The sequence below is a fragment of the Mixophyes fleayi genome, chromosome 4 (assembly GCF_038048845.1).
Source record: "Mixophyes fleayi isolate aMixFle1 chromosome 4, aMixFle1.hap1, whole genome shotgun sequence".
Classification (NCBI taxonomy): domain Eukaryota; kingdom Metazoa; phylum Chordata; class Amphibia; order Anura; family Limnodynastidae; genus Mixophyes; species Mixophyes fleayi.
Window position 1 is genome coordinate 165299584 of NC_134405.1, and position 14285 is coordinate 165313868.

The 14285-nt window shown below is 38.3% G+C and overlaps 1 protein-coding gene across 9 annotated transcripts in view; it reads right to left on the reverse strand.

Annotated features, from left to right (window-relative positions):
- Positions 1-14285, reverse strand: part of SRPK2 (SRSF protein kinase 2) — a 134896-nt gene that overhangs the window by 76611 nt on the left and 44000 nt on the right. Inside the window, exon 2 of one of the 9 annotated variants that reach the window (XM_075208780.1) lies at positions 9512-9575. The exons of the other annotated variants lie outside the window; for them this stretch is intronic. Coding sequence (XP_075064881.1) covers positions 9512-9549 — 38 coding nt within the window. The 5' untranslated portion in view covers positions 9550-9575. The remainder of the gene's footprint in view (positions 1-9511; positions 9576-14285) is intronic. 9 annotated transcript variants of the gene reach the window in all.

Consider the following 14285-nt stretch of genomic DNA (forward strand, 5'->3'; position numbering starts at 1 on the left):
CCTGCTGGATAGTCCAAGGTCAACTGTACTTATTAGAAAGTGGAAGCGTTTAGGAATAACAGCAATTCAGCCACGAAGCGGAAGACCACGTAAAATCACAAAGCAGGGTCAACTGCTAAGGTACACGGAGCTTAAAAGTCGCCAACGCTTTGCCCATTCCATAACTGAAGAGTTCCAAACTTCCACTGGCATTAATGTAAGTACAAAAAACTGTGCGGCGGGAGCTTAATACAATGGGCTTCCATGGCCGAGCATGTGCATGCAAGCCTTACATCACCAAGACCAATGCCAAGCGTCGGGTGGAGTGGTATAAAGCACACAACACTGGACTGTGGAGCAGTGGAAAGGTGTTCTGGAGAGTGACGAATGACGCTTCTCTGTTTGGAAGTCAGATGGGCGACTCTGGATTTAGTGGATGCCGGGAGCACATTACCTGCTTGACTGCATTATGTCAATTGTGAAGTTTGGTGGAGGAGGAATAATGGTATGGGGCTGTTTTTCAGGGTTTGGGCTAGGTCCGTTATCTCCAGTGAAGGGCAATCATAATGCTTCAGCATATCAAGTCATTTTGGACAATGCTATGCTTCCAACTTTGTGGCATCAGCTTGGGAAAGGCCCTTTTCTATTAAAACATGACTGTGCCCCAGTGCACAAAGCAAGGACTACAAAGACATGGTTTGGAGAGTTTGGTGTGGAAGATCTTGACTGGCCCGCGCAGCGCCCTGATCTTAACCCCATCGAACACCTTAGGGATGAACTGAAACAGAGATTGCGAGCCAGGCCTTCTCGTCCAACATCAGTACCTAACCTCATAAATGCTCTACAGAAAGAATGGGCACAAATTCCCACAGAAACACTCCAACATCTTGTGAAAAGCCTTCCAAGAAGAGTGGAAACTGTTTTCGCTGTAAAAGGGGGACCAACTCCATATTAAAGTATATGTATTTGATTACAATGTCATTACAGTCCATGTTGGTGTAATGTTCAAGAGTCCGAATACTTTTGCTCATATAGCGTGTATATACCCATCAATATATCAACATCTATCTATATCTATCTATCAGGGTGATACATACACTGTCTTAAGATAGTTTATTACGAATAGGGTAGACCTGTGGCCAACATCGTGACAGTAATTTAGGCTGCTCCTTTGGCCTACACAGGTGGCAGAAGAAGCAGGAGACCAGAGGTTAACTATTTGAAGCACTATAGAGTGCATGCATAGCTAGGTAAAATCTGGTTTGCATGTTGCTCTATAGGCAGTAGAGAGGGACATGTACAAAGAAGCAATTATATGGAATAGCAGGAGAAGCAGGTCTATGGAATAGTAGGAGGGGATGCAAATAAGGTTTCAGACTCGTGTTGTGAAATGTGTGTGATCTAATCAGCACTCTATTTTTCCTACATTTATTTTCCTGCAGTAAAGTCCTGTATTCTATTGTTTACATAATCCTATGATCCCAGACAATGCCACTTATTTTCTGTACAACATTGCAAATGTATGAACTGAGTTTTTTTTGTTGCACTATTGTCTGCAATCCCACTATACTCTAAACCTACTACACCACTGCCCTTCTCCCTCACCCTTCTATCATTACTACTATTCACCACTACATACCTTCCCTTCCATCTCTTCTCTATACACCTCTCTCTCCTATCACGAATACCAAAAAGTACAGCAAAATTTCCTTCCCCATACTTCCCTTAATCCCTAAAAACAGTTCTCCTTCAACAACTAACAGTTTTACCTTCAACACCTCCTAGGACTTTCCTCCTGGATGTCCATACTACCACCACGCTCCTTCATCCAAAATCTTCAGATGCCAGTTGCACCCACCACCATCTATGTACTTTGGCTCCTGTATACCACTACGACAATATACAAGCAGTGCTCGATGGCTATGGAAAACGTATAAATTTACTTCTAGGTCTATTAGGTGGAGGAACCTGTGTTAGCAGCACACAAACACTCTCCCCTCACTAGCCAATAATGTACCTCATACTATCTAACATCCAGGGTCCTGACAAAGCTGAAGCCGTTTACTTGGAGGGGTGCCTGAAGGTGGGTTTGGTGTTTTAGTACTATAATGAATATATCTTGTAAATAAATCTTATAAAAAAAGTAAAAATAAACCCCCAGTTTAAGGTTTATAAAGGGACCAGAAAATTGGAGTAATACCCAGGAAAGTGTTTTGGGTCATTTTACATTCTGTTAAGACATTTGTTCCAGCACATAACATGTCTACATAGTGTGGACTTTGATACTGTAGCATACTATTATAAAATTATTTATCTATGTAAACTTGTGTGTAAAATGTAGGAAAGGTATAGTTTGCAACTTCGAGATACTCTCCCCAGAGAAGAGGTCAAGTGGCAAATGCAGGGAAAGGACGTCGCACCGCAAAGAGCGTCTTTAAGGACTTTGTCCTGCCTTCTTCACTAGGAAGTGGGCGGGATCTGGGACAAAGGCCTGCTCTCCCGGGGGTCTGCGGAAGTATGCAGAACAGGGATGGGGGAGTGGAGTGGCGCAAAATAAGGGACATGGGCCTACTGAAATGCATTAGAGAATTGAGGAACCATGAAAGAAGCGTAAAATTGAGGATATAGAAGGAGAGTTTGACTGTATACAAATGGCATAGTAGTGCTGTACTGAACTCTATGTAACCCACAGAGGCAGTTTTTGAATTTTGTGGTATGCAAACAGTTCTATTTAGAAATGGAAACTATACTCCAAGTTGTTTTACTTTTCTAGTGATAACTTCACATAGCTTATTCATAGACTGATGATGACATATGGTATGTACTTGCAACATGTGAATTTTTTTTTTTTTTATTAAAACTTTCCCTTTTGGGTTCTGTGCTTTTATTTAAGAGTACACCTTCTAAAATTCATAGTTTGTGTAGCTCCTTCAAAATGTTTTATTGCAACTCCACTCAAATGTTACCATGCTGCTGTGATCATTACTCCCTAAAGGCCCCAAACCTTTAGCAGATCTTTGCCTCTAGTTGTTTTTTCTATCACTTGCAAAATGTCATTGTCTTTTAAAATAGATATAAATCTGCTTCCTTTGCCAGAACCATTGTCAAAATGTATTTCTGAATAGTTAAAATCTCCCAAGGAAAGAGCACATTTTTCTTTATTGCCCTTTCAATTTCTAATAATTAAATTTTAATACCATTATTTACGCTAGGTGACTTATAAGAAACTCCAATCAGCACTTAGTGGTGTCTTTTCCCACAAGGACTCTACATTGTCAAATTTAGAAAGATTCTCCCATTGGACACAAGTTAAATTTTATGTATACACCATATCTGTCCCCTTTTCTATTCTTTTTAACACATTATATCCTTTCAAAGTTACTGCCCTCCTGACTATCATACAGAAAAATGTCAATAATACAGACTATGAAAATTCTCTTATATTTAAGATCACCTTTTTCTGTTTGCAAAACTCTTAGTTGAGATACATTTGATAGTTTTACTGTCACTTAATTTTACATATCTCCTTATCATCTTATTTAAAGTCTACCCACAATTCTCCACCATTTCCTTAGGTAAGCCTTATTTCCTGTCCACACCATCCTGCATATTGCTTCTATCTTCACCTTCCCACTCCCTGTTTCCTCCACCCTTCTAAACACCTGCACCCTACCCATTTACAAATAATTCATAAATCTACCTGCCTACCTAAATTAACTTCTTCAACAAAATTAACATAAAAACAAAAGATGGATGGTGTGGCGCTATAAATCTAAATTATGCACAATGTGCTTAAATAAAGCGTTGTCTCTTTTTAATAGGTTCTGATAGCCTCTATATTAATATATAAAACCTATGTAGTGCATTAATCTTTACAAATTAACACAGAGGTGAAATAATTATAACATCCAGTGGAATGTGTGAGGAATGGGTGATCAGCAGTTATATACTCTACTTTTAGTATTGGTAGTTTGTTAGTCTCTGAAATACATCACCAGGTACCCCTTTTGCCTATGAACTTACTATCAAATGATTTAAATCTAGCATAACATGCAGAAAATCTTGGGAAACCAGGATCCACTCAGATCTCTCACACATAACTGGTACAAGAGTTTTGCTGTGAACCCAACCAACAATAAGTTTAACATCTAATGCAAAATATATCAAGGTGTATGTGACAGGATGGACCGTCTATGCCACCCTGTCTGCTGTTGCTGGGAACCGACTGGGCTTACTTTGCCACCATTCCCTTTTGTTATCCCAAATGCGCCCTCTTGCCGCAGTAGGAGGGGCTTACAAAGGCTGCCATCACTGGACTACTTACCGGCAGCCAGAACCTGTTTTTTTCTGGGTAACTGACTCTGCTAGCGTATCTCGTTGCTGGTGTACCTGGGCTGGTACTCCTGACCTCTTACTATGTATCAGGGAAGCTGTGGATGGATCCCCCCTGGTCTATTACACTGACCAGGGCTGCATGGGTAGCAAGCAGAGCGGTGGTACCGGAAAGCTTGGGTCCAAACCTCAGAGACAGCCGATACTGATACTGAATATGTTTTCAAGTAGGTCTTTGAAGCAAGTGATGTTTATTTGCTCTCACAATGGTTGGCGGTACCAGTGATCAGGTCAGATGAAAATCAGAAGAATGATACATTTCAGTGTACAGTACAGTGCTTTTTATACATATTTGGACACAGGCTATTTTTAGAATCAGGATGTACCCTGTTTACCAAAACATAGATTTCCATGCATTGCAAAGCCAATAATATTTACACATAGCTATGAAATTCTTAAAAACCTTGTTGAGATATCTTACAAATTCAGTGATGTCCTGCATCTTGCTTTTAGACTTAATTAATCCTTCCTGTCTTCAAAAGGCCTCACACATCAAAAAGGCCTGATTAGCAGGAGACCTTTTGTTCCAACAGTTGCAGAATACACATTCCCAAAGAAAGGTATAAACCTCTCAAGTCATTTCCCCACATCACAATACACAACAGACTTTCTAAACAAAGGCTCATTGTATCAGATAGATACATCAGAAATAAAGTATTTCCTTTAGCAAGGGCAAAACACAAAAAGCTAAATTTTCTACCCTGGTCTCAGAAATAACTATTTCCTATCTCAAAATATACACAATATTAAAAATAAGTACATTATATATTAAAAATAAGTACATATATAAATAAGCACCCTTTCCTAAATTTATACCAAGTTATTTATACATGATCCAGTCACAGTGTACAACTGTGACTGGATTACTTATGGTATAAATTTATTTAAAGGAAATAGCACAGGGCGCTTATTTATATAATTGCAAATGTAATTATTTTTGATATTGTGGGTATGTTGGTATAAGATATCTTTATTTCTGAGACCAAGGAAAGAAATGTGTTTGTTTTAACCTTGCTAGAGGAAATGCATGATTTCTGAGGTATATATCTAATATAATAAGCCTTAGTGGAGGAAGTCTTTTGTGTATCATAATGTGGGGAAATGACTTGTTTGGGGTTTTGTGACTTTCTTTGGGAATGTGTATTCTACAGCTGTCTGAAGAAAGAACCCATGTTAATCTCATGTTCATTAGACCTTTTGATGTGTGAGGGTCCAGCACTTGAAGGCACAGGAAATTTAATTAGACTTGTTATTACATATCCTGTATTCAAAATAAGATGCAGGAAAACACAGCAAGTTTTAGGATATCACAGAGAAGTGTAAATATTGTTAGCTTTGCATTGCATGTAAATCCATGTTGGGTAAACAAATTGTATCCCTATTGTAAAAATAGCTCAGACCTCAGTGAGCTGGCTTACCTGTGAGGCTGTTTTCAAATCTGTATAAAAAGCACTGTCTTGTATTGAAAATTGTCCTTCTTGTTCCATCTGACCTGCTCTCCGGTACCTTCAACCAGGGTGAGCATGTAAACATCACTTGCTTCAAATACCTGCTTGGAAAACTTCTCTATTTCTGTGACCTACAGATCAGACCCAAAATCAAATCCGTTCCCTGCTGCTTCTGAGGTTTGCATCCAGTACCACCGCTCTGCCCGCTACCCAACAGCTCTGGCTTGTGTGATAGGCCAGGGGCATCCATCCATAGCAACCCTGATCCATAGGAAGAGGTCAGGAGTACCAGCCCAGGTACACCAGTAACGGGGTACACTCATAGCGTCAGTTACCCAGAAGAAACCCGGTTCTGGATGCCAGTAAAGGAGTCCAGTGGTGGCAGTATTTGCAAGCCCCTCCTACTGCGGTGAGAGGGCACATTTGGGATACCGAAAGGGAACGTGGCAAAGTAAGCCTAGCTGGTGCCTATCAACAACAGACCGGGTGGCATAGGCAGTCCATCCTGTCACAACAACATTTTATTTTGATCAATTTGCTTTCTCTTTTGTGTCACTTGTCACTGGTTTATAGTGCAACATTTCCACATAATTATAGAAGATACCTCTAATATATTTTCCGGCACTGGGTTACAAAAAGGCCGGTTTCTTCATTTGCAGCGTTCTCCTGCTTTTTTTAATGCATTATAGTAAATTACAGTGTACTTGCTAAATATGAAAGGGTCCCATATCCAAATGCTAAAGTAGGAAAAATAACTTTAGAAGATAAAAAGAAAGCAGACCTTTTACATTTTTTTTCCATCTATATTCAAGAAGGAGGAAAAAGTACCAGGAAATAGGTTGTCCAACAATATCCTATGCACACGATTAAATGGTGTGTAACACAGGAGGGAGATGCAGTTACGCTAAAATTAGATATAATAAAAAGTAATATAGGGTATATAATTGAAGTACAGTGGTACAAATAATGAAGAAAGATTATTGTACTCCCCTAATTTAGGTGATGAAATAGCCTAATTGCAAAGCTTATTACATAAGCTTATGTGCAAGGGACTAAATCTACAATCAATAGTTTATGCTTTCATCATATATTCTCTCAGTGATCAATCCCACAATTTGAATATTCTCAAATTAAAAAGAAGCAAAACAATTCTATGTGCTCTGAAGCTATTAAGTATAAAAATACACTCCCCCTTCTCAATGAACAGAAAGAATATTTCACACTTTAGATATAACTGTCATCCACTGATTCCAATGTGACTAAAGACATTCTTCATGTGGTGTGTCAATTGTCTGCATAGAACTGTTAATGCAGGTGGGTTACCTGGTCATACACTGCTCTAATTAAATCCCTTTCTCTTTTTATCTGTGGGGGGAGGAGGGAGGGTGGGAAACACATGGTGCCAAAAAAATTATTACCAAACGTTTTGGATCACCATAGCTGCACTTAGGAGAGAATGTTGACCTTTTAATTTGTGTATTGGTTAGAAGCTGAACCTGGGGCTTTTCCCATTCAGATATTATATGTAACAAACTTTGTAAAAAAAAAAGGCTGCTCCGCATCAAACCTAGCTGTATGATGGGAATGGCAGATATGAAAGGGGAGCGTACACCTCCAGGCATAGGGAATCTAGTGTGGAGTAACTTCACAAACATAACCTATGACTAATTTACATATAGCAGCTTACCATACAACATGTGGGTGAAATTTGATGTACACAGAAATTAAATGGCTACGACATAAGATGGGCAGTCAAAGACATCAGAGTAGGAGAGAGCAAACACCTATCTAGCGCTTCAGATCCAGCTCTATAAATTGGCACCAGTTTTGGATTATAGCCCCTATGTGTCAGAGTGCTAAATTAGATAAACATTTCAATTTACCCTAAACTCTTCACAATATCATCACTTCAGGTAGTTTTAGGCTCATCCTGATTTTGTAAAGTGTAGATGCCTTGAGTATGTATACTGTACCACCCCATGGTATACACAGGCTCACCTGCCTGTCATGGTATTTTCAGAACACAGGATACACTACCCCCTTCCCTATCACATTATAACAAATTATAACATTACTAAAACAAAACAAAGAAATTTAGTTTAATTTGGTGATGGAACATTGAAATACTGAAGCAATTGCCCATCTTTTGTAACTAGTATCCATTACACACTTGTACCAGTACTATAGCAACAAGTGCTGCACATTAGTAATTGTTTTTTAGAACAAATCAGGTAAGCTGGACAAACCTTTTGTACTTCAAATACAAGGACACATTGGTAATGATGGGATGTGAGTAGGATGAAACAGTAATGTAGCAGATGAAGGCTCTATAGGTGACCAGCAATTATAGTGGTAGGGCAAAAAGACCATAGTGTGAATTTCTTTACCTCCCATTGTCAGTCTACTACCTAGCAAAATGAATGGCCGTTGAGTCTTGTGGAGTAGAGGCCTACAGGTTTTTAACATATAAATCAAAGTACAGCCAATTATCAATGTATGTTCCCTACATAAGGACTCAAAAATCTAACAAATACTTGTAAGAATACACAACTGCCTCTTAATTTAACTGTTGCCACTCTCGGGTTAGATGTTCAGTTCTTTAGGCAGTAAGCTTTTCCAATGCAGAACTGGCCACAGTATCTATCATTTGTAGCCCTATATTCAAATTTACAGTCTCCATAAAGAATTACCATCATCAAGTGTACCAGTTACACATTTAACACACTTCTCTATATTCACTTTATACCTTATTTGTCATATACGTTTAGTGTTTAATATTGGTATAATGATTAGAAAGAGTAAAAAAACAGAAAAGTACTGTCAGCAATGCAGTCATAATTCAATATGTCAATTCCCTGCTTTGTTGTCAGCAGATCCACTGAACTTGTTTAAAAAAGAAAAAGGAATTCAATAAAAAGTAAAATATGAAGCCAAAAATCTTACACGTTCAGTGTTGTAATTTTATTGCTATGCCCTGTCTTTCATACTTGTTAGAAGCGATACTTTATAACTTTCAGGGTCAGAGTAAATTATGGTGGTAATTTTACTATAAAGAGGTAGAGTTACACTGACACAACTACAAAATGTATGCAATTACAGCACTTACTAGACCGCCGACAGAGATGATATAACCTAATAGCTGCTTTATAGTGTAAAATAATCTGAAAACATTGAAGACTCCCCCAGATTTACCATGTACGTGCAGAAGTAATACAAAGAAAAAAACACTTGCACTGTATGTGGCAAAAATTGTGGCTTGTAGAACTGCATCTATGCAACAATATATACGACTAATCTATATAGGCTAGCAATTCCAATGCTATGTGTAAATGGCACTCCCTTCTCTACAAATATGCCTGCATTTCATATAACCATTATTTAGTTCAGCCTCAGAGACAGAGAGAAAAGCAAAACGGACTGATGGATAGAGTCAAGACAGTCTGTGACGACACAATGAAAAATAATTAGCACATACAAGATTAGAATCTTTACAATGACACAATGCTGAATTTTCATTTGCATGCAGTAGCTGTCTAACCAAAACAAATCAATAATCCATTTGCAACAGAAAACCAATGCACCTTAAACAAATGAATGGGTTAATACCACAATAAACTCAGAAGGGCACGATTAGGTGTCAGTCTCCAACACTGCTACAGGATTATTTGTTCATGCTAACGCTGTAGATGTACCTTTCTGAAGAGGACGACTTCTCAGAGTTAACTGACATCAGCAGCTCAATCTTCTGCTTGGTTTCTGGAAAAATCAGAAAATATTCACCACCAGGATTGTCTGCTGTGTCTCGACTTAGCAAACAAAACAAAAAAAATATATATAGTTATATAGTCAAGTGGTTTTAGCTTAATCCTTTTTGAAGCAGAAAAGGCCACTGGATTCAGGGCACCCACAAAAGGAGAGAAAAAAAAAAAAAAGAAAAAGGGGGGAAAGAAAAAAAGAAAAGCAATTCACTGGTGCTTTTCAGAAAAAGAATGCTCCAGAGGCATCAGGCCTGGCTGAACTATACACATGACTGTTTATGAAAGCAGGAAGTACCATTTCTATCAAGCACAGGGGTGTTTCTAACCATAGAATGAACGAACTAGATGAAATAACAGATCTCTGCTAACTGGAAGGTTGGAAATGGGCTTGTAAACAGGATATATGTAATTTGCTCCTTGGCATCTTTTATTTAGATTATGCTGAAGGCTCTCGAAAGAACACATCTCAAAACAGATTGAAAAAACTCAAAATCAAATATCCCCCAGGTATATCAGCAAAGATACCGATTTCTCCATCATCCAGATTTAGTAACAACCTCTAGATTTAGAAAGACAAACCTCTGAAATCCAGAGGTGAGAATTCTGTGTATATTTAGCATTTCTTATTTCTGAGTTTCTGTAATCCCCCCCTTACAGAACACAGAGTGCTTAGAGCCAAAGAGCAGCAACACCCATCAGCAGATCTTAGATGTGACATGCAGCCCATACAGAAAGAAAAAAATGCCACAGACTGTACGAGAACAGAATCACAGGGACAGAAGATTGCTGCTTTTAAAGAGACCGTTGAAAGGCAAGGGGGAGGAAACGTTCTACACCATTTCTGATTTTATTTTTCATCCCCCAAACAATTCAAGGTTACAATGAAGAAGCAAACCTTCCCTTTTCCAAACAGTGCACTGGTATATTTGTGAACCGTATGCAAGTGCCGTTTGTAGAATAAAATATTTCAGAGTGAGCAATAAAATAGCCAATGACATTGACTAATTTACAGCATGAAAATCTATCCAAACTGCTTCACTATTTTTAAGCAAACAGAAGGTAGATAAAGAAAAGGCTAACATCACATACACAAAAGTGGCCATGTTATTTAACATAATTATAAAGAGTCCCATTTAATGGGATGTAACAAGTGTATGTTCAATAAGAGCTGTAGTATAAACAGATCGATTAGAATTACAGACATACATTACTACTTTAAAAGTCTCTGAACCTCATTCTGGTCTACCAAATCACTGCTCATTTTAAATGACAAGACATTTGGTGGAGGCAGAGTTTATAAGGGAGGGGTAGCGATGACTTATTACTGAATCATAAACATACTACCCTACCATACACACCTACATGCCTGTGCTTCACAATAGAAAATCTTGAAAATTGATGTGCTGAATAAAGCAAACTAGTTTATATAATATGTGCAAAGACCTAATCTGTACTGTCCGAGTACTTTCATTTTTGTTTGCGCTGTACAGAACATTGGGGCAACAGGAAATTGGCTAAGAAATAATGCATATGAGATGAAATGGAAACATTTATAATTTTACAGTCCTTACGGAGATATAGCACAATTGTGATTTTTAAAGCACAAAATGGATGCACAAATAATGAGAACCCGGATAAAGTCTGACATTTTTATTTTTGTTTTGTTTAATGAATGTAACGAGAAAACACAGCCAATCGTTTATTTATAGGTGACTGGTTTAATAAATGTATGTCAGGAAAACATTAGGAAACCCAGTTTTAGAATATATATTTTATAAATGTGTGAATTTATTAACGGAGGTCATCTTTTCTGCTGTACAAGGGGAAAACATTTCTCTGAACTAACACAATGCATCAGCAATGATTGGTGCAGATATTAACATCTGTGCAGTTACACACATTCAATAATACTGTGAGTGAGATAAAACAATAGAATACCTGGAACTTTAAGAGCTACCTGAGACAGGCAGTTTCCAATTGTGGAGGGGGATTACAGAAAACAGATAAAGGGGTTTATAAGTAATTGTTAGGGGTGCTTCTTTAAACTTTAATAAAAAAACACACAAAAAGTGCCACATGTAATACAAGGTAGTCTCTCACTCATGATTCATTTAAGCCAGAGGGGAATAAACAGGACAGTATTTTAGGATAAAAAAAAATGAAGAGTTTATGTTATGTACAGGGCAGGATTAAGCACCTTTTTAATCTACAGAGGCACCACCCAAAAGTGGAGCGTAGGTTTGCCATTTGGAGCTCTATGACTACTGTATAAATGTAACTAAAGGATAATTGTGCCCCAAAATAAGAGTCTAGTTTTGAATGAAGATAGATGAGAAAAATAAACAAAAAAACCCTTTATAAACGATGCTCCACCAAAGAGAAACATATCCTCTCTCCTGGTTGGGTCAGGCTTTAAACGTACAGTGGTAAGGATCATTAAAATATATTTTGTGGGATTGTGGGACCTCTCAGATCAGAGGAGACCAAACAAGCAAGATAGCTATTTATCTCACTTAACTACTAAAAACAGCATTTTTAGCTTTTGGTACAGTTAACCTTCAATTTACATCAGATGATTTCCAGCCCAAATCATCACATTCATGCTGAAATATTGATTTTCCATATTAGAAAGCACTAACAGCCCTGTATGTATGTATTACCGAGTATTGTTTTATAACTGTTTGTTCCCAATTGTAAAGTGCTACAGAATCTGCTGGCGCTATATAAATAAATGTTGATGATGAGGTAAAGAGTTTATACTTTTACTTTTGGTAGCTGTAATTAAGACATGTTGTGGAGCATTATGTAGAATAGACTGGTTTCACATATAAAGGGGACATAAATGAGCAAGTCTATCTGCAGTACCAACATTAGCTGATGTTGCCTGCCTAGAAAATGTGGTGCTCTAAAGCACAAATAGTGATTCAGAAGTGCATGTGAAATGCGTCTTTATTAAGTAGAAATATGCCATCACTTTAAAAAGGAAACTATATTTCCTTCACTCATGGGAGTGTGCAAGTTGCAGTTCGAAACTGAATAGCTCTAAAGTACTCACCTGTCAAGGTAACAGCATTCCCAATTTAATTATTGCACTAAAAGATTTCTAGTTGGAAAAACATAGCATTCTAAAATTGCATGTGTGCCACAACTTTAATACAGGATATGAAATTAAAAAATCTTAGGAGGTTTTTATTTTTCTTCCCTTCTACACTGTGGCTACACCTATAGTGGTGTGACAGGATGGACCGCCTATGCCACCCTGTCTGTTGTTGCTGGGAACCGTCTGGGCTTACTTTGCCACCGTTCCCTTTCATTATCTAAAAAGCGCCCTCTTGCCGCAGTAGGAGGGGCTTACACGATCTGCCACCACTGGGCTCCTATACCGGCACCCAGAACCGGGTTTCTTCTGCGTAACTGACGCTGCTAACGTGTCTCCTTGCTGGTGTACCTGGCTGGTTACTCCGGACCTCTTACTATGGATACGGGTTGCTGTGAATTGATCCCCCCTGGCCTATCACACCAACCAGGGCTGCTGGGTAGCGGCAGAGCGTTGGCACTGGAATAGCTTGGGTCCAAACCGCAGAGACAGCCGGAGAACGGATTAGATTTTAGGGTCTAATCTGTAGATCACAGGAATACAGCAATATTGAAGATGATTCCAAGCAGGTCTTTAAAGCAAGATGGTTTATTTGCTCACACACACTGATGGAAAGTTCGAATGTGATCAGGTCAGATGACAATTCAGAAGAACACTTACATGCTCACAGAGCTCCTCTTTTATACAGTTCAGAAAGTCTATTTTTAGAAACAGGATATACTCTATTGACACAAACATGAATTTACATACATTTCAAGGCTAACAAAATTTACAGTTATCTATGAAATTCACTCTGGCAAAGGCCACACAATAACGACCCCCTGATGAGGTCTTTGGCCAGAACAGGCATGACACTTCATCACAAAACTTCGTTAGCACTTTCTGTTATCAGACTTCCTTGTACATGTCCTAATTGCAGGTTTCCACAAGCAACCTTACAAATCCTAAACAATGACACTTCCATACTAAATACATCCCAATACACACAAGACCTCCATCCACAAAGGCCTATTGTATCAGTTATATGCATCATAAATAGGCATATCCTATAATAGCAAGGTTAAACAGAGACAAATTTCTCTCCTGGTCTCAGAAATAACGACTTCCTATCTTACACTAAACAAGAATAAGTGCAAATGCAATTACATAAATAGGTGCCCTGCGCTATTCGCTTTAAATAAATTTTTACCAAAAGTTATTTAATAGTGATCCAGCCACAAGTGGTAATTATCTTTTTTCTATATACTGCAAGATTCACTTCAAAGTGTTGCCTACTTTGGGACAATGGACTTCTGACAAAGTCTCAACTTGTACTCTAGAATTTTGGCTCTCTCTACTATTGGGGACTGCAGGGATAACCCCTCTGGCTACTCCCTAATTTAATATCTTATCATATATTCCAACAATCATACAATATATCACCTCTATTTTGTCAGGAAACCGCTCCTGCACCCCTTTATCTGTCACAAACCGCCCCCTGCACACTCATGACTTGGAAACTTATTCCCTCTGATGAAGTTACTCTTTGTAATGAAACGCGTTAGGAGTGTAGGGTTAACAATTGAGCTGCCCTCTTCTATCTAGCTGACTTTTTATGCATTATCTCCTAAT